Here is a 25,996-nt window from a genome sequence, read left to right on the forward strand (position 1 = left end):
TGAAGTCCAGTACACGAATTGCTTGTACCAGGAAAAACGTATTTAAATATGGATCTGACCACAAACAAGAACACCAGAATACAAAAATGTCATCATGTCAGGGTTGTTCTTTGTCTGGGACAACAGAGACTATTCACAGTAGAGATGTACCGATACCACTTTTGTCGCCGATGCCGATTCGAAAACAACCGATACTATGTAATTATTACCTCAAGTGTACAGGACAGACGGTTTAAAATAAGAGTCTTTGAGCATTATTTCGGATCAAAAAAGAGAAATATCACACACATATATGTATATATATATGTGTTAAGAAGTAGATGTTTGAGATCGAAATGCGTTTCAGATGCATTGAGCACTGTCGCTGGTAATCTCGATGTTCAATTAAAAAACTAATAGGATTTGACTACCGTTGATGGTAAAATAAATATATGTTTAGCCTACTTATCGTATGAAACTCATACGTTGTGTTACGTGCGCAGGATTTTGTGCCAATATAACGCCGTATTTTATATTTTACACATCGGAACATCCACTAATATTCGATTGATAAATTTTTTTATTATTACCATGTAATATTAAAAATTTTAATCTAAAAATTTGGCAGCGAAATTACTCAAATTGATTTGAGCCAGTTTGGCTGATAAGTGGCTAAAAACAAGTCAAAATCCGATTCCCGTTTCTACTAGCGGGGGTGGGGACGTGCACGGTTCTTAGTTCACCATTCATCCAAACAAAAATAATTTCAAGATCAGTATTCTAACCTATTTTAAAAGAAATCTGGATCATACTGAGAAGCTAAATATATCGTAAATATCGGTCTAAATTTAGCTGATACCGAAAATCTGGCCGATATATCTCTAATTCACAGATGTTCAGATAAAACTTACTATTAACAAAAGGTTCAAAATAGCCCTAGAGCAGCTTTTAACCTTTCACCCAAACCCCCTCCAAGGCGTATTTATCTGTCTAAATTTTACTCCTTAACATGATAAATGGAAATGATATCACAATTTTTTATTTTTCAACAATACACTCATTATAGCAGATATTAATTAAACCTGCTTATGTCAACTGTCTATGAAGACGTAAGCAAACCCCCCAAAAAACAGAAAAAAAACTATTAATGTCATTATTCCCACATTACATCAAATTTTCTATATTACAAGAAATCCGGCAAAACTGACCCAGCGACCAAAGGAATTGTATTAAAGAAAATCAATGTTACACTTTAATATTCAAAAAGTCAGTTTTCCTGTTACATTTAACACGTCAACAATGATATCATGAATCATGATTTACGCAAAAATTGTGTAACATAAATCTTGGAATATATCATGATAAAACAGAATTTACCAATCACCAAATCGCATTACCACTTTTCGTTGAGATTCCAAATTCATTTGAATTTTTTTTCTCATGTAAAATATTGGGCAATCCCTGCTTGTGCACAAAACCTCTTCATGAAGTGAACCTTGACAACGCTGACATTGAGTCCACAGTCTGGAATATTTTTCTTCAAAAGATGACAATTTTAGAATTTCCTTTTGGTAGATCTCAGATTCCCGTTCTTCGCAGTGATCACAAACAGCACCAGAGTGTTTGAGCAACGATTTGCATCCAATGCAAGTCTCTCGCTTTTTGGCAAAAGCCATCAAGCCACCAACTTTTGAGGTAACAACTTTGCGCACACGAGTGTGATCTCCCTTTAACAAAACTGACTCCGCTTTTCCTTCACCCAAAACAGGCTCAAAGATACGAAGGAGGGGTTGAGATAATTGATGTTTCAAGTAATGCTCTGTATCGATAGGGATGTTATTTTCGAGCACATAAATGGGATCTTCTGATTTTAAGTATGCCGCTTGACCCTTGGCACCGCAGATGATAACGTAAGGAACTCTATCACCTAGTTGCGGTGCACTGCCAGCATCTCGTTTACGCATTCGTTCAGCTAGTTCAACATGAGCCTGTTTTGCAGCATATTGTTCTTTTGTTTTTGTCAACTCTTTTGTTATGATTAGCTGAGAAATATCGATTCTATTGCACAACAAATCAGAAATGGTTTGTTTTGCAAATGCAACTGCAGAATCAGGGTCTCTATCTATCAAAAGCTTCTGCAGGCAACTGTTGATCAGATTGGCAGTGAGAGGCGCATTATCCCGACGAACGGTTTCAATACCTTTGCAATCCATTTTATCATGAACTTCAGCACTAGTAGAGAAGTACAATCCTGCATATCTTTTTTTGTTAATCAATAGATATGGAAAATACACCTTTTCAAATTCCAGTTTAATTGGGTAAGGAAACTGATCAGAGACAAATCCAGCAGCTTCACGGCCCAGTTCCATGCTTTCTGCAACAGTTTTTACCCCAAATTTAATCATTACTGAATCTGTGTCTCCATACACAACTGAAGCATTGGCAAAATAACCATTATCAATTGTATATTTCTTCTCAACATGATGTTTTGTCTGATCAATCATCATTCGACCAAAGCCGGTGACACTGCTTGATATCTCTAAACATGGCAACTTTCCAACCTGAGCACCTGTAAAACCATACACCGAATTACAGCTAATTTTCAAGGCTAATTGACGACCATCCAGCACACTTCGTTTAAATGGATCTGTTTCCACTTTCATGTCAGCCTTAGCTTTACGACGGGCTGTGAGCAAACTATCCAAGATTTTTGGGAGCAATCCTTTTCTAACAGATGCTTTCACAAATGTATCACCCGTAGGAGTAGTGATGTAATCTTCTGGCTGCAATTTCTCCTTTTCCTTACTGTTTTTCAACAAAGTGGTGTAGCACAAATTGTGAGCCTGCATAATTGAGGGGTACAACGAGGAGAAATCGAGAGTTGTTATAGGAATATTATAGTAACCTTTAACAGGCTCTATAACAGTGGCACCTGTATACTGCTCGTCACTTCCACTGCTCTCCATTACTGGCATTAACAAATCCTCCACCGATGTCTTTCGCAACAATTGTGACATAACCTTGATACTTTGACCTCTAGTAAGCAGATATGTCATTGGCACCCCAGTCACCCTGGACATTTCAATATAATTAATGATAAGCATCAGTTTATCAAGAAGACGTAAAGGAAGTAAAGCATCCTTTAAGCAATATACAGCTAGTCGTCTTCTTGTTTGTTCATTTCCCTCCTGCAACTCTGTTATGATGGAATGGTGGACATCTTCCTTTTGTTCACCAAGAAAATGAAAACTCACTGCATTTAAACTATAAGAACGCAACTTTTGTTCTCGCAAAAGAGCGACAAATACATCAAACTGCACTCTGCCTTCAATATTGACATGTTTTGTTTCTCTGCTTCCCATTTGCTTTGACTGGAATCTTGTTTCCCTCACTTTTGATTGAACATTTTTTATTCGTCCAAAATAGGCAAACTCCTTTACTTTCAGTGCTTGCGAACGGTTGATCAGGTATGGAAGATCAAAGTTTTCTATGTTATAACCAGTGATGATATCGGGATCAACCTCTTTCAAAAAATTCACCCATGCCAGTAACAGTTCAGATTCTGAGTCAAAGGAAAAAACCTGTGAGCCAACAATAGAAGCACAGCTCTTCAAAGTGAATATTGTTCTAACGAACGGTTCTTTTTCTCCTTCTCGTTTCACCATTGAAGCAATTTGAATGACAGGATCAATTTCAGGCTCTGGGAAAATGCCTTTTCTACCTGCACATTCAATGTCAAAACTCAGCACCCTCAATGGCCCAATTTTTTGCCATTCGCCTTCCGGTTCATGACTGATGAGATCTGTCCATTTTATATCAACTTCAAGTTGAGCCTGTGAAACACAGTTTGATCCAGATCGCACCTTATACTTTCCTGCTGGAATTTCTACCCAATTGCAACCAACCACTTTTGTATCAACCATAAAACGAATTTCAAAATCAATATTGCTCTCAAATGATTGATAATTGTGAGTTGGGTATTTTTTAGTTTTGAAACCTTCTCTCAGAATCCTTCGTGTGGTGGCAACAAGTCGTGGAACTGCAACTGTGACTTTGAGAAATGGGACTTTTCCCAGGCTGTTATAACCATACATATTTTGCTTCATGCAGTATTCAACTTTTGCTACAGCCACTTTGACTTCTTTATTTCCTTTCATGTCACGTAAAACAACATCGTTGAGACATTCACAGAATTCGTCACAGTCATTTGGGTTGAAACCTTTCATGGCTTGAATATAAAAATATGGCAGAAACCCATGTACATGACATAATACAGAGTGTTCATTTTCAGTTATGCCGTACATGCGAACCACTGGAGCACATCCATATGGAATATCATATATACCCGCCACAGGCTCTTGGGACAAATATGTATCTAAGTCCAATTGTTGAATTTGTATGTTGTAAGTGTTTGGATCTATTGTTGGTAATGTTGGTCTTCCCCAGTTGTTCTGTGTGGCAATGTCTGACATCTTGATCTTTTTGCCATTGGAGGTAGAGCTACCATCATTGTTTGGCTTTCTCTTATCCATAACTGTGTAAAAATTAAATTACCTTTAGAATAATTTTGTCATTCTACAAACAAAGTGGCAAGTTTAAACCCATAAAATACATATATTTAAAAAGCTGAAGACTAACACGAGAATAAAAGCATATACCATAATTTATAATTATAACAAGACATTCTGACATTGAAAAACAGTTTGAGAGGCTCCACCGATACAGAAAAAGAGTAAAATTTTAGATTTTGTTATTAAAATTTTCAAGTACATAGTAACTTTCAGACAAGACATTTCAACAATCGAGCGTTGTAGGTGAATTCTGGCGCGATTCACGATCGATTTCGAGAGGCGCGAGTTCCGTGTCCAAGCAAAGTGGTACTGGATATTCAAATAGTAAAATGCCATTCGAATAATTTAATATTCGATTCGCTATACGAATATTTTGCCCAGTCCTAATTACATATTATTATGGCAATACCTTGATAATATTTTAGAACAGAAGGAATCAAAATAAATTCTACTTGATTGAGTAACTCTCTGGGTTGGATTATAAAGTCAGGATTCCAAGATTTGATTCTATGGACTGATGGACACTGTTGTTCCTCAATATCGGTAATAATACAGTATAATGGAGTTGCGCAAAATACTATAGAAAAGCGCAATCTAATAACGTCATCATTGAATTCCTTGGGAAAAAATAATCCGATTTACCAAAGAAAAATTTTTTTTACTGTGGCATTTGAGAGTTCTTAGCAAAAAACGGCAATTTTGGGGACGTGACAGCCGCGATTAATTTAGATTATTATTAAGACAATCATGGCGCGATATGAAGCATCTGACGTGGTCCCAGACGCCCCTCGTTTGTGAGACACATAGAGTGTTTGTTTTATTGAGCCAAATGGAGGGGAATTCTTGGAATTTGGATAGCGTGCTGTACTGGATTTAGGGGAATTAAATCATGATACATCTTTACATCAATATACGTTATACATATATCAGTATTTACAGTACCCTTATCGTATCCCTACAGTACTATCAGACTGTACTAACATACGGTACACATATATCTGTATATACAGATATAATTGAAAAACATTACATATTAAGCTTTTTACTGTTTTACCGTATGTTTCGTGCTGTTTCCTGTCTGCCTGTCGTTACAGGGGTGGTGACTCTTCTAAGGCCCATGGGCCGGGGCCACGGCCCATCTAATTGGGCCACATGGGCCCTGGCCCATCAAGCTATGGGCCGCGCCCATCAGAAAAAAATCCATTATCTCACCAAAATTTTCAATTTTTATAAAATTGTCAATATTCAAACCAAAAAAAATCGTGGGATGCCACCAAACCTTTTCTTACGATAAGCCTTTACATAAAAATAAAGCAAAATACCAAGCTACAGAAAAAGATACACCTGAAGTATGTGTACCAGGTTAGGGTTAGGACAAAATTTTGTTCAGATTTTTCACAATGTAGTTCTATTATAAGTTCGGGGAGTGGGTAGGATTTACATATTTAGGGTCTAGTATAATTTAGTACGACAAGTACTTCCGGTGGGCGTAGCATAACGAATTTTGCATATGCTATTCCTAACCCCCACCTGACTATGCCATCCAAAAATTACGTCACTACGACGTCACCATCACGCCATGGGGATTGCCAAAGTATAATTACGATCGCCCGAAATGACATCTGCGCCGCTGATAACGAACTTGCTAAAGCCGGCGATCTCTCTCCTATAGTGATCGTTGTGACGAGAAAACGAGAGAAATTGCTTGCTCGATTTCGGGTGATCGTCTGTGCGTTTTGGACGAGCATCCGCATACTTCGGTGGGCCTTATTACGCCACTGTGACGTCGAAATGATGTAATTTTTCGGTGACGTGGTCAGGTGGGGGTTAGGATTGACATATGCAAAAATTGTTGAGCCAGGTCAACTAGAAGTACATGTGGTACTAAACTATACCAGACCCCATATTTATTAGTCTTTATTATTTTGTCCCTTTACACAACTTGATGGGCCGAGGCCCATTTCGATGGGCCGTGGTTCCGGCCCATGGGCCGTAGAAGAGTCACCACTTCCACTCGCCTTTGCACTGTTCCCAGGACAGCAGGAACGTATTCTTCTGCTTCGTGCAGTTTGCTGCGTTTGGCGGTACCGGTACATTACGCAGGTACAGTAGTAAGGCCCCGGTTGAAAGATACGTTACTGGTACGTAACGATATCAGATATAGCACATGCAATGACTGAATGAAAAACTGCGTTCGCTTCTTTCCCCAGTGCCAAAGTGTTATAGTCACTTTGCCCAGTGCCAGATCCAGAATGCTGTAATACAAATTCCAAGGATTTCCCGCCTTTGCCAGAAAAATTTCACCCGAACGTTTGAAGAATTGTACCGAATGTCATATCAAAGATATATAAGTATGGTATACCTTTCCCCGAGCATCGTTTTCCTTGTTTACTTCGTGACATTGGCTAATCAGCAAGATGCAAAAAGTGACGTAACAATGCCCCCTTTTCGCATCCGCTCAGACACTTTTCTCACTCAGACAGATTTTCAAGTGTGGTTGTAAACATTACCTCGTTTTCGCGTTTTTGAACTCTATTCGTTAATTTTCAGTTGTGTCTCGGAAACTTAAATATAAATCAAATAATTCAATGATCACTCTGTCTTCCTAGGAGTTTTAATTTGATTGCACTAATAAAAATTAGTGTAGAAATAGCTGTGATAGACTAGCCTGAAATTTTTTACCGGTACTTTTAAAAAAAAGATTGTTGTATGCCATGAATCATAATGATGGTTTGTAACACATACCCCATTTTACAGGCGCCAACTCGCAAAAGCACTCTTAAAATAGCCCCGAAAATTTTGCAATGGTAAAGTATAGGAAGAATTGGCATTGGCATTGAAGACACTGGGGGCGATGTGACACTGTCGATCAGTCTTCTGGATGTGGCCTGTTAGCGTGTGCTGTGGTTGGCAGGGTGCAGTTGTCTGAGTGTGGCTGGATTTTGGGTGTTTTGTGTCTGTGGAAGTGCCTCTGATATCCGGTGGGTTATCGGGGATGTTTGTTTGTGGTTTTGTGACTGTTGGATTAGGGTTGGTTGGATGTTTTTGTGCTGGACGGAGAGCTAATGTTGGGACCCTGTTGCTGTTTGCGTGTAGTGCCATTGCAGTTCATTTAGTGTTGTTGTTTCATTTTTGTCATGGTATTAGCTATCATCTGTACTGTTCAAATGTTGTGCACACATAGAATTGTATATAGTCTTTTAAAATGCCTGTCATAAGTTATTTTCAGCCTATTTTGCAAATTGTAAGTAGCTAGTTTAGTGTTTTTATGGTGTATATTGCTTTCTTACATTTTACTGCCTGGTATTGTTGTTTTTGATGTGTGCTTTCCGTTTCTTTGGGGTGTTTGGTTGTATTAACCGTTTCATTGGAGGATAATTAATAAATAGAACAAAATAACATAAATTGAAGTGAAACAAAATTTTAATTCGTAAATTAAGTCATTATGAAATTCGCGGTGTTGTAAACAAGTTGTTTGCTAGCTATTTGGAAAATAGAAGTCAATTTGTGAACATATCTGGTACTGAATCACTGAAAGCAAATGTGACTGTAGGAGTTCCCCAGGGATCTGTACTCGGCCCGACCCTTTTTTTGCTCCATATCAATGATATTGTCCATGCCACTAATGCTTCGATCAAACTTTTTGCGGATGACACCAGTTCCACCTCTGCTACAAGGAATCTGTCCGACTTGGAACTAAAAGTTAATGTTGAACTTCATAATATTTCTGATTGGCTCACTCACAACAAACTCACCGTTAATCCCAACAAGACGCAAGTCTTACTAATTAATTGTTTCAAAAAGCTTAAAAATTCCAATTACAACCCTAAGTTCACTCTAAACGATTTTGAATTGACTAACCATGATTGTGTAAAATACCTTGGAGTCATCCTGGATAAAAAACTTGATTGGCAAGCACATATCAACCAACTAGCTGGTCGGCTTTCAAGGGCAATTGGGGCCATGACTAAATTAAAAAAATTTGTACCAAAAAAAGTTTTAAAAACTGTGTATTTTTCACTCTTCTATTCCCATTTACAATATGGAATTGTGGCATGGGGCTCTGCTTGTAAAACTTATCTCAATAGGATTTGTGTACTTCAAAATCGTGCCCTAAGATTAATGAGTGGCGCACGTATGCGTGAAAGCTTAGATCCTATATACAGACAGATGAGTATTCTCAAACTTGCGGATGTATATAAATTTGAAGTTGCGAAATTTATGTTTCGATCTAAATGGGGTATTTTGCCGGATGCATTTGAAAACTACTTCACAAACTCTAGTGATATCCATGGACATAATACTCGGTCGGCTGGTAGAGGAGCCTATTTTGTTAATAGAACAAGCTCAAATTTGGCTCAGAGATCCATAAAATTCACTGGTCCATGTATTTGGAACAGTATTCCTGACAATATCAAAGAATCATCATACAATAGTTTTAAGTATAAATATATGAAACATCTCATCGATAAATATTAATATCAGACATTTATTAATAACTGCGTCATAAAGTTCCCCAAAAGTTAATACCCTAATCATCCAACCAACCGCTTGTATGCTGTCCCACACACCGTTGGATTTGATTGGTTGATCTTGGACTTATATGGTAGGGAGTTTATATAACTGTTTTTATTGATTACCATGTCTTTTTGGTATTAAATCCTGTAATTTACATGTGCTTGCATAACTATTTGTTTTTTCATTTTATTTTCTTTAACTATTGGCAAAACATGATGTAGTATTACCTACAACTGATAATTACCTATAGCTTGCATTTGTTAAAATGGCCATAAAGCTCTAACCTTGAAATGTAAACATTTCAATGAACAGTGTTCATCATAATTGTAATCATAATTGTATACTGTGTGCAATCCTGAATTTATGTGATTAGGAATACTATGTATCTGCTTATACTGTTTGTGTTAACATTGCATATTCTATAATTAAGTTTCCTGAAAGTCATTTTCAATAATAACAATTTCACCCCCATTTTGTGCATTCACATTTTTTGACCAAGGTTAAACTATTTATTCATGACCCTACTTTTTACACCGTGTACAGTATAACATCTAGATCAACTTATTTTTCACTATACATTATTTCAAGATCCAGGAACAAATATATTTACTATTGTTCTTGTGTTTGGTCTGCTTCTCCCAATCTTTACAAACCATTAGTAGAATTATATCTGAGCTATACATGTATATATCTATATCTTTACCGTATTCACTTTACTTCTGCCAAAAATAGGATGATTCTGCAACGTGGTCAACTGAAATCATATGCTTTGTGTACTATTTCCTATAGTGTGCATTTGTCATGATATCACTATGTCCTAACCTTAAATTTAATCTATGAATCAATGCATTTTGTTCATATATATTCATATTATAATTACAATTACACTGTGTGCAACCCCAAACACCATGCTTTTAATATATCATATTCTGAAATGCTGTTTTATTCGATCATCATCCATTAATCTATTTGATTGGTAATGTGTCTGCATATGCTGCTAGTATTGACACTGCGTATTTCAAAACTTTTTGTAGGACTGAGCCAATAGTAACAGGAGCAGTTCTAACATCCCTATGATTAATCGTAACCTTGGATCAATAGTCAATACCTTAAACTATTGATGACTTCAGCATCTGTATGCCCTGCAATGTGTAGTACCGACTTTAATATATTATTTACTATGCCAAGACTTAAATACGATGCTTACTTTAATTATTTTTGTTTTCCTATAGACTTATATGTTTACAATCTTTTGTAAAATTATCTTAAATGTTTATTGACTGTTGTACTGTTTCTCTTTAAAATTGCATTTCTATAAATGAGATTTATTCGAAAAGTTTACTCCAAAATTATTCAATCAGATTTTATACATCATTCGATTATTGCATTGCTTGCATAGCTACATTATTATATTTACATGTTGAAAATAACAAGATTGAAATCTTCTTGAATGTCCAATTTTCTCTAAAATGACCTAGCCATACTCTGTCTAGGATTGATATTTGCAATATCAAATGTTTCATTAGATTTTTAATTTATTTTTATTTATTTATTTTTACTCCATGAGGCTGTCCAAAATCGAATAATTGTTTGATTCGAATCGTATAATTTGTCGAAACGAATATCCTCCAAAAATCCTATTTCGATATTGTAATAACGTATTATGCTGTTACATTTAAAATGATACTGATGATATTTTGTATAACTATGTTTCCAGAGTTATCAATGGAGTATGGAAATCACATGCCTCCCTAAAATATGAGTGTTGAAAGTTGAAAATTACAGAGACTCCCAATACCTTATTTACTCAATTCTTATATATTCAGTTTCAATAGGGCATGTGTGGCCTGTATATACTCTTTTAACCCTGTTATCACTAGTCTGAATTTGTGCAATTTTTTAATAAACATTAATATAAATAAAACTGTTGCCCAAAAATTTCAAAAATGTAGCTAGTTTGATGATGATAATATCCCTAGATGAACCTATTGTTACTGTACCAGCCATCAGAATGCAAGAGTGCAGTTATTTGTCTTGTTAATAGATGGTTAATACTAAGTATTGCCATCATAAAACCTCCACAATGTGTGCTTCCCGATTACTGACTTGAAATGTTCGAATTGATTTGCATTGATGGAACTATCGTTTTTCTATGGATACTAAATTGCTCTTTTTCCCTTATGTACTCTCTCTAAACATATACTGCCAATAATAACTTGTCAGTCATGACTACGCATGATATATACCCTCGGCATTAGGAGAGACACCCTTTTTCATCGCAATATGAAGGCTAGAGAAATATCGGGTCGTGAGGATATTTCCGCTTTATGTAGATAATATTGGCCGAAAACAATTCGAATCGTTTTTGATCCGATTTCGAATATTCAGTTCGCTGGACATCACGAACTCCATGTAATTAGGTACATTTTTTAGTATGCCTTCCGAAATCTAATTCATTTCTTTCTCTCTGTGTACCCTTCATCCTTACTAGATTAGGAATAAATGCCAACAGATACACTCTGGATTGAAATAAAGGGCATTTATTTATTTATTAATAGTGATTATTTGTTCAGCAAACTGTAAGGTACTATTTATAAAGAATGATATAATAAGCAATTTCATTATAAGCACTATGAATATAATATTGTAATCAAATAGTCACATTATCAAGTTTTCCATCTTTGTATCATATTGTTCTTGCCGTTGCATGTCTTAATAGTGAAAATTTTCTGCCATTTGTCGCACCAAGTTTTTCTGTATGTATATTTCAAACAAAGTGATTTGTACATGTTGTCATTTGAAGCCCAATTGAATTTAATGTATCTTGGCAAAGTATGAAATCATCCGAGACTGGACTGGAGAATTTGCTTCATGATAAATTTTCAAGGTCCTCGATCTTCCCCTAATCATACATGTATTAACTGTTACCGGTATATCACTCCAATTATCGCTTATTTCAAGCCTCAGGCAGTTACCGTATCCACTGGTATGTTCTGGCTTCTATCTTTCAGTAGAAATTTTTGATGTGACGAACAATATTCAACCAGCTTAATACATAAGTATTGTATTTATTAGATAGTCTCCTACATTGCATGCAAAACAAAAAAATGTTATGAAATGGACCTACTAGGAGTCAAACCCCAGACCTAAAAGCTGAAAATGCCATTGATCAAACCATCTTATAGCCTAATCTCAAAAATATTCTGTAAGAGTTCTGGTCAACTCTCCAATGAGTATCTTTTTTATTTTATTTCTTATTTATATACATTTAACTGTGAATCCTAATAGTGAACTTGGGGGGAGCTGACTCCGATGACCTTATGGTCGTATCGCTCCCCCCAGTCTATACCGAATTAACTTTGTGTATATTGTATATATTATTTTGTATACCATTGTTCGTTTACGGTTGACAAAACAATAAATCTCTCTCTCTCTCTCTATTGAGAGGAAACATGACGTCAGACCAAATTGGAAGATATTCTGGATAATTACTTCATAGACTTGGATAATTATTTCATGGACTGCCGGTACGCTACACATATTAAGAAACAACACTACCCTACACTTTTGTTGAGAAAAAATTATTATTTTAGTAAATATTGATCAATTGGTTGTTCATCTTCAAAACGCTAGTTGAAAGACCTGTGTTGAATTCTTTTCGGTACACAAGGTAAATTTCTCGCAAACCATACAAAAACTTCCAAACCACACTAACCATTCGTATGTTGGCCTTCACGTTAACTTCACAGCAGAACCTTAACCTAGGATAAAATTTTGTATACACACAAGACAAATCATAGAATACCACAGCAAATTAAAACGAAGGGGAGAATCCAATATATCTTGACTGGTGGCCTAATTACAATAATAGGTACAGGAGCTAAACTATACCGTCTACAACCCTCATAAGGTATTACACCACCCAAATCGAAACAAAGACCATGTATCTGTAATGTCAAAAATCCAGCATTAAACAAAAAGAGAACATGCGCATGCAGATGTCAGAATGTGAACAGCCCCATTCGAAAATAATATTATGCTACGCATGCTGCATAACCCGACACACCAACATTAGATGCAGAACATGTGGGGAGAGATTAAGTGCCCGCTCAACAACCATCAGCAGCTGCAGGTACAGTAGCAATATTGTAGCTGTTTAATATTTTCATGAAAACAAGTAGTGCAAGTGAAGAGTGTCCTTTCACTTTCTGTCATGGTTTTTCTTTTGGGGTTCGATATTTTTTTGTGTCCAAGCTATCAAAACGTTGTAGCTAATTAGATACGGAAGAGTATATATATATGAGTGTGGGTATGAAATAATAACTTTCAATATTTGGATACTAAGTAGGACTTGACTTGTTTCTGAAATGATTTTTTGGATTTTAATGTCTTCAAATTCAAGGGGAGAAAATTCCATAGCTTAGGTCCATTATAACATAGGACATGCTGGCTCACAGATTTACTCATAAAAGGTATAAATAAATTGGAATTACTTCTTCGATTGGAAGTGGTTTTGGTTAGTATGTCGTCAAAGCAGTTTGACAATGAAATGTTGTGAAAATCATAAACTAAAGATAATACTTTAAATTTTTATTATGTCTTCAACCTCGAGTATATTTAGCGTTTTATAGTAGTGGTTTACATTTTCACGTTTACTTTTCCTGAATACCATTCTTAAAAAATTATTACAAATACTCTGCAATTTTAAGACAAGTGTTTTATTCCCATGGAGCCAGACTGAGCAACAATATCGGATATGGCTAAGTAGTAATGATTGAAACATTGCCAGTAAAGCTGGTTGATTGACACAGTGGGATACTTTGGCAGCAACTGCCAAGTTTATTTTTGTTTTACTAATAACCTGCACTATTTGTGATTTCCAAGACAGAATCTCATGAAATATAACTCTTAAGAAATTTCATTTCTCTCACTCTTTCAATTTTATTGCCATTGAGTAGCAATGGTTTTGTATAACTAACACTTTTGTGCTTGCTTGGATGGAATAATACATATTTAGTCTTTTTAGCATTGAGAGATAATTTATTGATCAACATCCAGTTGTGAATGTTGGCAAGTTCTTGGTTTGCAACTGTGAATAGGTCTTCCGGGTTATTCCCAGAGAGAATCAAATTTGTGTCATCAGCAAACATGATTGACTCAGGATTTCAGACACCTAGACATCTCATTTATGTAAGCTAGAAAGAATAATGGGCCAAGTAAAGATCCTTGACGAACTCCGCGCTCTAGTGTATGACACAAAAATTAGTAGAGAATGACTTGTGATATTGCACAACTTGTTTCCGGTCTTGCAGGTAGCTCCTGGTCCAATTTAATGGGACCCATCTTATCCCGTGGTGATAAAGCTTACTTAAAAGAATGGAATGGTCAATGGTGTCAAAAGCTTTTGAAATATCAAGAAATACTCCAATAGCATGTTGCTTGCCTTCAAAAGCCTTAGCTTATGTACCAAAACATTAGCAGCCATAGCAGTTGGAGTGTTGCTTGCGGAAACCAAACTGGTGCAAGTGGAAAACATTGTTGGTTTCCAATTAGTTGGACATTCTGCTATACATAATTTTTTCATGTACTTTAGAAAACGATGGCAGCAGACTAATTGGTCTATAGTTCTCAAGATCTGAGACACTACCCTTTTTGAAGAGAGGAAGAACTTTAGATGTCTTGAAGCTTTCAATGAATATTGCACTGGATAGTGAGAGGTTGAATATATAGGCCAGAATATCAATGAAATGTTCTGAAACATATTTCAATATTTCGAAAGAAATACCATCGATTTCAAAACTTGATTTGGGCTTCAGCTCGCGTATGATGTTTTTGATTTCTAGTGATGTTGTTGGTCTTAAAACATAGATGAGAATTCTTCTCAAGATATGAGGGGTGGTTTTTATCACAGCTAGCTGGTTGCGGTATATTGTCGAGTAAGCTTTGTGCAATTTAAGAAAAGTGTTCATTAAATTTATTTGCAATTTATGTACTACTGCAGTCAGGTTCAACGAAGGGACAAGAATTAGTTTTAGTTTTACCAATTAGCTCATTAATTATTTTTCCACACTGCCTTTGTGTGAGGCAAATTTATACATATTGCAACAGTACGACTTAACCGGAATACCGGTAGGTGCTCGCCACTAATACAGTCTAGTAATACTGTAATAATTAGTTCAGAAGATCCAGTGTGTTGCAAAGACACACAAATAGGTTCGAAGTTCACGATGCAACCGAAGAGACTTTATTAAAATAGTGTAAAATCCACGCTTAACTCTTTCCGTGCGGTGGGCACGTTCACGTACCAACAACAAAAGTCGCTAGATTGCGGCGGGTACGGCGGTACTCCACTGTTTTATTTAGCAATTGGTCGCAAACTGTTGGTCTAGTTTTCCGGGTTTTAGTTTATTGATTTTATTGATAAGAAGTCTTCTTCGAGATTAACATAAGCGACGTAAATCTCGCTTTCGTTTACGACGGGAATTTCATTTGCGGCGGAACGAAGGAGTGTTTTTGAAATTTATGCAAATTTCGATGTTTTTTGGGTGGTAATAGAAGACATATTATCCCTTCCATCTACCAAAGTATTTTGAGTTAGATCACGAAATTGCTACAGCAATATTATGCTATTGTTTGCTAACCACGAAGCGGTAACAGTAAAGGATTTAGCAAATATTTCTATTTTTTATCACGGTTTGAAGTTTCAACTCCCAAGAAAATAAAATGCCTTTTTTCTATCCGGTTTGTGACTCAGACCACCACTTTTAAAAAAACTTTTTTTTTTAATTGCCAATTGCAAGCTCTTTAAATAAGCTTTCCAACGAGCCGTCAGTGGGCAGCAGAGGATCATTAGTTTTTCGTTAGTCGATCGATTAGTTGTGAGGGTACAAATGCATAAAATCGGCGTAGCAAATACGATTATTTAATAAAAATCGCATGGAAAGGGTTGAAGCAGATAAAAAAAGAGCGACAAAATACGGTCCTTACCCAGCGACAGCAGAAGCAAGAAGAGCTGACACTGCAAATCCGCAGCACAGTTCACATATGCAGTGGCGGTTGGAGTCGAGTAACTGAAACCAACCAGAGACAATGCATAACAACAAGACGTCAAGCTGCCTTTGTTTATTTATTATAATTCAACGTGAATCTGTTGGCCACCAGGTATATATGGGCTTTGTTGGCCACGATCTGACATCTAGTGGTAGTTTACTACTTACCGTCTTCTGCACAACTTTTTCGCAGCGGAACGCGGGTAGACTGGCGTTTTCAGTAAGAAAACCTTGTTGAATCTTTGCAATAATGGAGAACAAGTATGCGGGAAGTGGTAGAGGCGTTAATGGTAAGATATACCGGAATATCATCACACGAAAAGAATCTGTTCAAAATATCATCAAGGAAAGCCTCAAATGGTGAGGCACTGTACCGGTATCAATGGACCTAGCCTATGCCAGAAACAGCCGTGGACCAAATTAGCAATAGCGATCAATTCGTTCGCCGTAAGTAGTTTTGCGTCTAAATTAATTTAGTTACCGATGTTTTTGTATCATATAGTTTGCTCATTCGGTATTCATATCCAGCTGCACCAGGACATTAAATTACTCCATACGGTATGTTAACGCAGCTGGTTTACAAATAAGTAATATAGTTGTTTTGCAGATATTCATCATTCAGGTTTAGTGAACCAGAGTAACTGTTCAATACGCTGCGGTACAGTTGGTCTGCATGTTCAGTTTTTCAAAAAAAATGGGGAAACTGAACATCAGATATATTCAGAACAGGTGTAAAGTTTTAAGAGTTGTATTTGTATCACTTTGCTCTTAGAAATTGGTGAGATTGATGGACAGCCTGCTTGGGTAACAAAAATAGCAAAATATAATGACATGATCAAACATTTTAAGATATATGTACAATAATTGACTGTTGATGCATGTGTATTGTACTGGTAAAATGTTTATTAATATATTCCAATGAAAAAATAGTTTTCGGTAATAAACCGAAAAAGGTTGTTTTTCATAAGTGCAAAATTGATGCAAGCAGTTATTGACTTTTTCCCAATTTTTGTTTACAGAGACTGCTGTCGATTTTTGATCTTCAATATGCCAAAAAAAATGCACTCTATGCTGTGGCAGTATGCTGTCTTTGTGATTGAGGTATTGCTCGATGCCTTTTTTGTGCATGCCTCAACATTTATATCGCTATACACTACCAGGCCAGCGGTTCCCAACCAAGGGCATGTGGCACATCAAGTAGTTAGAGGGGGCCACCAGTAGGTTATTTCAGTGTGTCTTCCCTTTGTTGATCATGTAGTGTTTGAACATAATAGGATTAGGAATCTACCAATGAAAATAACACTATAAATACCACTGAAATAATAAACAATGCCATGGGAAGGGAATTATATTTTATTACTGGCATCGCACATATTGATGGGCTTTACTTTTTTTTTTTAAATTCCAATACACAGCTCAGACACAGCTAAAATACAAGTTTTGAAATTTTTTATCAAAATATCACAATTCACCTAATTTTATACTGGAAAACATTTGGTGCTTCTAACCAACTTCTATTGTAGATACAGTATCTGAAAGTGAGCTCAATTTAGTCTTGAACCAATTTCTTGTTTTTGTTTAGCAGGTGTTCTCATTGTTGATTAAGCTTCCATCAATGTAATGAGATGTCTACGGTTTAGGGAATAGCCATTTTCATGTCAATGTTGTGCAGTCGATAGTGTCCTGTTTGGCGTGGAATAAACACCTGCATCGAGATAATATTTTCATGTGAAGAACACTCTCAAAGCAGAGGAATTTGCAAAATGTGAGCCGTCTATGTTTTCTTGTAACAGATTGTCTTCACTATTTACGACATTAAAATATAATGGACCACTCCCTTGTCAATTGTGATCTATGACAATCAAATGTAAATTCATTATAATTCTGCCCCTTGTTCATCTTGCAGCATCAAATTTGACCAGGATCTCTTCCAGTCCCTAAATTAATGTGTAAATTATTTACTTATAAAAAGTAATGACAAAAAATCTTTCGAAGTTTGAAAATACTGTACAATTTCGGTACAATATTTCTAATGGAACAGTAGTCAATAATATCATAAAACTTGCTATATAGCCTATTATATAGTAGATTCTTGAGACTTATTCATTTGTTTTGTTATATCATCTGCCAGCAATTCAATGATTTATTTACATAGGCTACCTAAGCTATGTTATATCGAGTATATAGAAGTTTTTTATTCATATCATCTCCAAGGTTTCCAAATTTGAGAAGAATATGTTATACAATATCGTTTTCTTGTTATTAAAATATGATTATAATATTGTCATAAATCATCAAAAACCTCACAGAGAAATGACTTCATATTAGATTTCTTACAGGATACGTTACGTCACGTTTTTAGGTATTTTGCTTAGTAGATATCATGTTAATTAGATTAGACTACTGCCAGGTACAGTATGAATCATTAAAAATACAGTATTTTCTGTCGTATAGGTGCCATTAAAATCTTTTGAAACCGTGAGGCTACATGGCTACTCTGCAGTAAAATACAGGTTCGGTACTGGGTAACGTACGGGTGGCAGCAATTTTAAATCAACAAGTAGTAAGTTAATACCTCTTTTGTCAATCAGATAAATTTGTCAAACCCTCTTCGAATTCATCAGAATAAATATGAAAACTCCATTCCGTACTTCTGACAACGAAAAAGCGCGGTAACAACGCTAGCGCTCTCCGTGGAAAATCCAAAGTAGTAAACTACCACTAGATGGTGTAGGTGGCGACGTAAAAGTATGGTGCTTGTCATCTTGTTGTTATGTAAAATCTATGAACCAACTGTCGGCCGAATTAGGGCTCAGACTAGACACACCAATGCATATGCAATAACTAGACACTAAATATAAATAAAATACGAAACAATAAAAAATAGGACAATTCCAGTCCCGCCACAATATAATAATTTGATTTCCTTTTTTGGAGTAGTCGAGCATAAAAGTTCCTGCATTCATTGTACTGTAATTTGTGCTTGTTATCAATATTTTTATTAGTTTCTTATATAGTTTTTGTTTGATTTTGTAGAATTTGTGTAACTCAGTATCATACCAAGGTTGGTTTATTCGGTTTGTTTGTTTTCTGTATGGAAAAAATAGGGAGTAAGCAGCAGAGAATTTATCAAAGAATTTTTCAAAGCATGTGTAGTAGTGATCCTGGATGCTGTTGAAATCATCAATATCAACAGAATCCAATTATTCATAATAAAAGTATTCAAATTGAATGAGGTGAACTGACGATGAAGTGTTTCAATTCTATTTTGAATTTTCTTTTCTAGGAGTGAGCATTGTACAATTAGCAGATGATCACAAATACATTCTACTGAGACAGCACTGTTAATTTCATTGTCATATGCATTTGTCCAAATGTGGTCCATACAGGTAGCAGAGCTCAATAAAAATAGACTCAAAAACATTCTCGGACATGATAGTAAGATCCCTGCGGACAATATATTTCGAAGGTGTTAGATAAGATGAGTTGTTTTTTGAAAATTCCACAAATCACACAATTTTGGAAAGCAAGCAAAACCTTTAAAAAAGTTTAAAACACGACGCATTCACAAAATAAAAACAGAGAAAGAAAGCCAGAAATGAACACACAAAAAATACGTAAATGTGTTACGCCATGAAAAACTACATTGATTTTGCATCGGTGAAAACATGAGAAAGTGGTCCAAGATACATACAAACTTAAATCAAAACAATGCTGGTAAATTCTGTGAACATGCACTTATAAAAACAATTAACTAATCACACGTAAACATTTATGTAACTAATGAAGCCAGTGTTCTTAAAAACAGTATACACACAAAACAACAATACGACATGAAATGAATTCGCAAATATGTTGCAAATTGGCCTGGTTATAGGGTATCATGTTTCATTACAAACATTTTATGGATATATCGTACCAAAGAGATTGTTCAAATTCTCATTTATTTCCCATGTAGAATTTGCAGTTTATGCCGTCAGTCTCTCAGTTGAATTTCAATTCTCATATTCCTAGTTCTGATCCAATATATTTTGAAACTGATATGTGTAACGTAATACGTAGTCTTACGTTCATTCCACTGTGTGGCGCTTATGCGTTGCGCATTTGTTGTGTTGCCACGTGTTTTTGATTACTTGTTCTTTTTAAGTTGTGTCTGTTGCATCGGACACACTGTTCTTTTCTGTTCTCTGACCTTGATGGCTGGGTATCGTATCCTAGCGTTGAATATAAAAGTGCACCGTGAATATTTCTTGACTGTTTATCGTGTGAACCTGTGGACTGGGGCAACAGAATAGCCGAGTATTTGCCAGTATTCAAAAGTCAATTAAGCTGTCGTTTAGCGAGGAAGTAGGCGGTCTTTTCTACACAGTATATCACCGTCGAACGCCATCGCCTAAAAACCCCGCTACGTTACAAATTGGTGGCAGCGTTGTAAGAGCGTGGATGACGACTATTGACTATTCAAAGTTTGATTTGGAGTTTGCTTATTAATACAATAAGGCGAGTTCTACCAGACTCTGAAATCTTGAAGAACTCTAATCAACCTTCTGGTCTTGCAGACACAACAGAAGATTGCGTCAACTCAACAACCAAAACCCGATTGCTATCAGCATATCATCGCGTTAATAATCACATTGCTCGAGAGTCGAGACAACTCCAAATGAGTTGGACAATTCGCTTCATCAAATCAAATTCCGCTACTTGGTTGCGAGACAACTTCAAATGAGTTGGACAATTCGCTTCATCAAATCAAATTCCGCTACTTGGTTGTAAAACGCTTGAACAATTAGTGCAATTAAATTGGATTGATAAACGACGAACTGGACAGTGACAGACTTTTCTAATATTTGTTGTGGTTTATGGAATTGCGCAGCAGAAATCTCCAGAACATTCTCGAAACAACTACAAGTACTTATATTTCGAGTACTTCAATAACTGTCACTCCACATCGACACAACAGAAAAACAATTCCACGTAAAATAATGAACCAATCAAAAGATGAAGATATTCCGTCAACTTTTGGTGCGACTTCAGAAGAAGAAATTATTGTATCAAGTATGTCTAACACTTTTGTTACTTTTTCTGGTTTTGCTACTGGCGTAACAACACCAAGTGTTAGGAGTAACGATACTACCACCCTATCTAAACCCGTTAATTCAACGTCCTTGGCTAGTGTTGCTTATCCTAGTAGTCCAAACCAAATATGTTTTATGGGAATATTCCGTATCAAATGTATTGTCAGAATTATGCTCCTTATTTCCCTAGTAACCCTCCTATGGTTTCTCCGCAATATCCATTTTACCAGGGGTCCCAACAGCCCGCCCCCCAACAACAACCGTATGTACAATTCGTACCGGGGGTCGAGGGACGTCGTCCTGACGTTACACGTTTATCAAATTGCTCATTCGGCAACAAAAACCCTTAACCGTAGTATCAAAGTTTTTCATGACGGGGATGATCCGAATAAATTTGCACTTCGGTTTAATGCTAGTCTATCTCATACCGAAGCTAGGGATGACCCTGCAAAAGCAATTTGCTTGTATGGGTTCATTGATGCTGATGTTCTTACCCGCTTGAAAACTGTTATTCCTGCCCAAGACAGTTTTAATTCTGATGCTATTTTACAATATTTGGTAAAGTTTTCTGGTACCGCTGGTGAAACTAGTCCGCACCAGAAATGCGAAAGCTATAATGCGTATGCGCAGGATCTCGAACATTTGGGGTATTTGGCATATGGTAAAACACCAACTACAGGAGATATACTGTGCCAACAATTTAAGTATGGCCTTAGAAATAAAAGAGCTAAAGAATTTTTAGATATGGTTGGACCTATTAATACCTCTTTTCGTGTTTATGTTAAATGTCTAATGGAGAGGGCTGCTAATACGAAACAGTTTGCATATAATTATGTGAATCCTAATGATTCACAAAACTCGCAGATCAATGCAATGAGTTCAAAGCAAAGATATAGCGATAGTGGCGATTCCAGACGCCAAAACTATCGCGGTAAACAAAATGATCGGGGTGGCCGTGGAGGTTTCTCCGGCACACAAGAACCTCGAAATTGCGATGGTTGTAGTTGTTGTAGAAAGACTAACCACATAGATGAGAACTGTTTTGCTTTACAGAAAGTGTTACGTAGATATAAGAATATAAAGATTAAGGATGATAAACAGTCCAAATCCGATGTTAACACAGTGTTAAACACGGAAGGGTTGGGGAGCGAGGCCAGTCACCAACCCTAGAAATAGATTCCAAGGTAAATCCCGAATCAAATGAACGGCCTGTAAATGAAACTGGTAGAAAGTCTCGAACACCCTTTCCAATGTTACTAACCAGCACAGGGAACTGTGTACTCCCGTTTACACCGACATTTTGATCGGAGATAATTTGCATGCAAATACTATCATAGATAGTGGTGCTGGTGCCTCTTTCATTTCATCTACTCTGTGGGGAAAAAGCTAGCATAAATCAAGACATAGAATCCGTCACACAGAGATTTGAATGTTATAGGGGATAACCTATTAATATTAAAGGTAGAACAAAAATACGTATTCGTATTGGAAGTATAGACGACTATAACATGTTTTTTGTAACCGGAGACATTGGGGGTAATGTCGATAAGATACTGTTAGGAAACGATTTCCTCAATAATTATTCATGCATTCTAGATTACAATGACTGGGCATAGCTGCGTTCATTTTACATGTGAACCTACCCCATATCCAAGACGCACTTACAAAGTGTCGTCAATAGATGAAGTCGTAATCCGACCATCTGAAACTGTCGTCCTAATGGGAAGTCTGATGGATGATGATTATAATGACACAGATATAAGCACCAATAATATTATCGAGACTAATTTGCAATCTGTGCCTTCTGATGAGTCAAGTGGTATTGTGCCGAACCGTATTTTTGGTTATTTTGAAAATAGACTTCCCTTGCAACAAAAAGAGTCGGCCCTTGTTTTAAACTTTGTTTCTTATTCTATTGATGCCCAAATACCGGTTCGTATTATGAACCCAGGACCGTTCTCATTGAAAGTAAATATAAATCAATTACTTGGTGAATTTACACCTGTAGTAGGTTCGGTCATTTTGACAACCGGGGCAAGCTACTGCGGGACCAAGTCACCCCCATCTACAGGGACAGAATGAGCGCTGTAAGTTCTCCCATCATTTTATGAGTATAAAAACCATTCCATCGGTAACAACCAATCGGCAAAAGCGACAATTTTTAACGATAAGAAAGTGTCTTTAAAACCGGTCCAAGTCAAGGGATTAATAAATATAGACATAGTTTATTTTGAAACCTCTTTCAAAAGGAAATGCAATATTTACCCAGATAAATACAATGACATATTAACAGAAACTTCGGGAAAGCAGACAAAACCTAAAATGAGGTTTAAAACGTTACTATGAAGAAAGGAAAGTTAATGCAAAGATAAGGACATGCGTCGCTCACTCATAGATATATATGCTGCTAGACTTCTACTGCTTGAACATATATGCAACACGCCGCGGTTTCTTGGAAGCAAAATGCTCAAAAACGCGCTGATTAAAGTCATGCATCCCAGAAATAACGTCTCTGTGAATGGATAAAACAGTCAAGGAATTTAATCTATCTTGCTTCATTGTGTTTCTGAGATACGCTTCAGCGTGCTGAATGTTCGCTCTGCGTCGGCGGAAGAAATAGGCGTCGTCAAAATGATGTCCAGAAATTTTGCAGACGCCGCAAAGATAGTTACTAGAGTGTTATCTATGAGGAACCCATAGAGTGCGCAAGTTGATGTGATGTTCAAAAAAGTTTGATTGGTGTATATACATCGCAATTCAATTTCCAATTTACCCACGTTTATCATGGGGTAAAATTTGGAGACAGTAGCCAACAAATGGATGGAAAATTGACGTGCAAATTCTGAAAAATTTTTGGGGTTCATCAAAGAAAACGCGGCAGGGTGATCAGTGCGCAGACGATCGCCTATTTGATTCACCAGAATGTCACAGCATTCCTTTGCAGACAAAATCAAACGCTGCGTTGTTTGCCCGCGGCGTAAAGAAGCACTCCATGTGTCGTCGTATTTTATTGTTTCCCGGATACGAGATACAGCATCGCAGAAGTCTGAAATACACGACTGCACAGACGCTCCATCCATTAGCCTTGACTGCAATGCGCCGTATAATACATCCACGTGATAGAATATTGTGGAGAAAAAATGAAAACTCACCATCTTCTAGCAGACGCTTTAGACCTGCCGCCTCCTTCACAGAGCATTCGTCCCAAACCGGAGAGCTCTGAATGCCATTGAAACATTCAATGAGCTCAGACCTAATTTCGGACACGCCCTGCACCACGCGTGATTGGAAGTTCCAACGTGTTGGTGCACAAGCTGGGAGACGGCGGCTACATATCTGGCGAAGGAGGTCAGAGCGCTTCGGCGAAACGGAAAAAAATGAAGAAAACCCCGAAACATTTGTAAAAAAAATATACGGACGAGAGGGGTATCAAGACACATATTTTTAATAACGAGGTTAAATTGGTGTGCATAACAATGTAAAAAATGCGCATGAGGAAAATCGTCTTTTATATAAACTTGAACTCCATGTTTCGACCCACTCATGACTGCCGCGCTGTCATAAGTTTGAGCTATCAATTTTGACTTCGCGTTGTTAGGCTGTAACATTTCTTTCAGTACAGCCGATATCCCGCAAGCCGTGCGATCAACGATTGGTACAAATCTGTGAAATCTCTCGGTAGGTTTACCATCTTTCACAAACCGAAAAATCACAGCCAGTTGGGAAACGCACGTGATGTCAGTTGTCTCGTCAGACTGAATCGAAAAGAACTGGCAATTCTCAATTTCCAGAGCCAAATGTTGTAAATAAATTTTATACATTGAGTCGAGCAAATCATTTTGAATATCCTTAGATGTCCCTTTCGAAACAGTTGCGGCATCAAGATGATCTCTCAATACTGTATCTAGGGATGCGGTGTATTCCACCATATCCAAAAATACCCCTCTATTAGAAGAGCCAGCCCGTTCATCGTGCCCACGGAGGGACAGCTCGTGACAACCAATGAACCTCAAAACATCTATCAATCGACCGAGAACATGGCGGTTTTTCTCGACGTTTTGGTTGTGCCGACGAATAAAAACCGCGCGTCCTTCATCCAACTGTGCTGCAATATTAACATTTCCGAATGTTCGGTATTTTACTGCATTGTCCAGATGCTCAATGGAAGATTGATGATCCCTGGCACGCTCGGAAAGATGTTTAAGATCTCTAAAACCAAATTTACACCAACGTGAGTCACGGGCGGTAGCAAAAAGTAGGCTATAAAAACAAAAAAGTGCATTTTTGTCCTCGCTGTAACACAACCATTCGTGTTTTTTATACCAAGTTTCTGCGCAGAATGTACGCCGACGCTTTCCTCCGTCATGGGATTGTTCCAGTGAACAATTTTTTGGTTGATAAGGCCCAAGACGTTGTACCTCTAATTTTTGTTCCAGCGGCAGCTGCGAAAACGGAGTGCGAAGTAGTGCATCAACCTTATTCATTATGAGGTCTAAGGCTAAGAAATGCGAAGCCGGAAAGAAGTGAGGAGCTCAAAAGGAATGTGGAAAATCGAAAGCAAATGGACTAAAGGTCTCTAACTGATTCAAATAGCGAAACAAGCGACAAAAACAAAGGCGAGGAAACTATCAACTTTTCAAGCAACCAACGAACGAGAAAGAATGCGTGAATATGTCAACACGTTGTTGTAAGAAACGTCGGCATTGTGCCGTGATAATTTCGGGGCTAGCCCCGATGATTTAGTAAAAGAAACAGAAAACAAACGCGGCGAGTGGAAGATAAAAGAGAGAATACGATATACAAT

At 36.9% G+C, this 25,996-nt stretch overlaps 1 protein-coding gene across 1 annotated transcript; it reads right to left on the reverse strand.

Moving 5' to 3' along the window:
* Positions 1 to 1,000: 1,000 nt before the first annotated feature.
* Positions 1,001 to 4,830, reverse strand: LOC120342368 (DNA polymerase delta catalytic subunit-like). Its single transcript, XM_039411174.2, has one exon. It carries the CDS (start codon positions 4,509 to 4,511, stop codon positions 1,353 to 1,355), a length of 3,159 nt encoding a protein of 1,052 aa, XP_039267108.2. The 5' UTR covers positions 4,512 to 4,830; the 3' UTR covers positions 1,001 to 1,352.
* Positions 4,831 to 25,996: the final 21,166 nt, after the last annotated feature.

Source organism: Styela clava, chromosome 1, assembly GCF_964204865.1.
Source record: "Styela clava chromosome 1, kaStyClav1.hap1.2, whole genome shotgun sequence".
NCBI lineage: Eukaryota > Metazoa > Chordata > Ascidiacea > Stolidobranchia > Styelidae > Styela > Styela clava.

Coding starts and splice junctions, on each gene's coding strand:
- LOC120342368 (XM_039411174.2), bottom strand. CDS start 4,511: ATGGATAAGAGAAAGCCAAACAATGATGGTAGCTCTACCTCCAATGGC.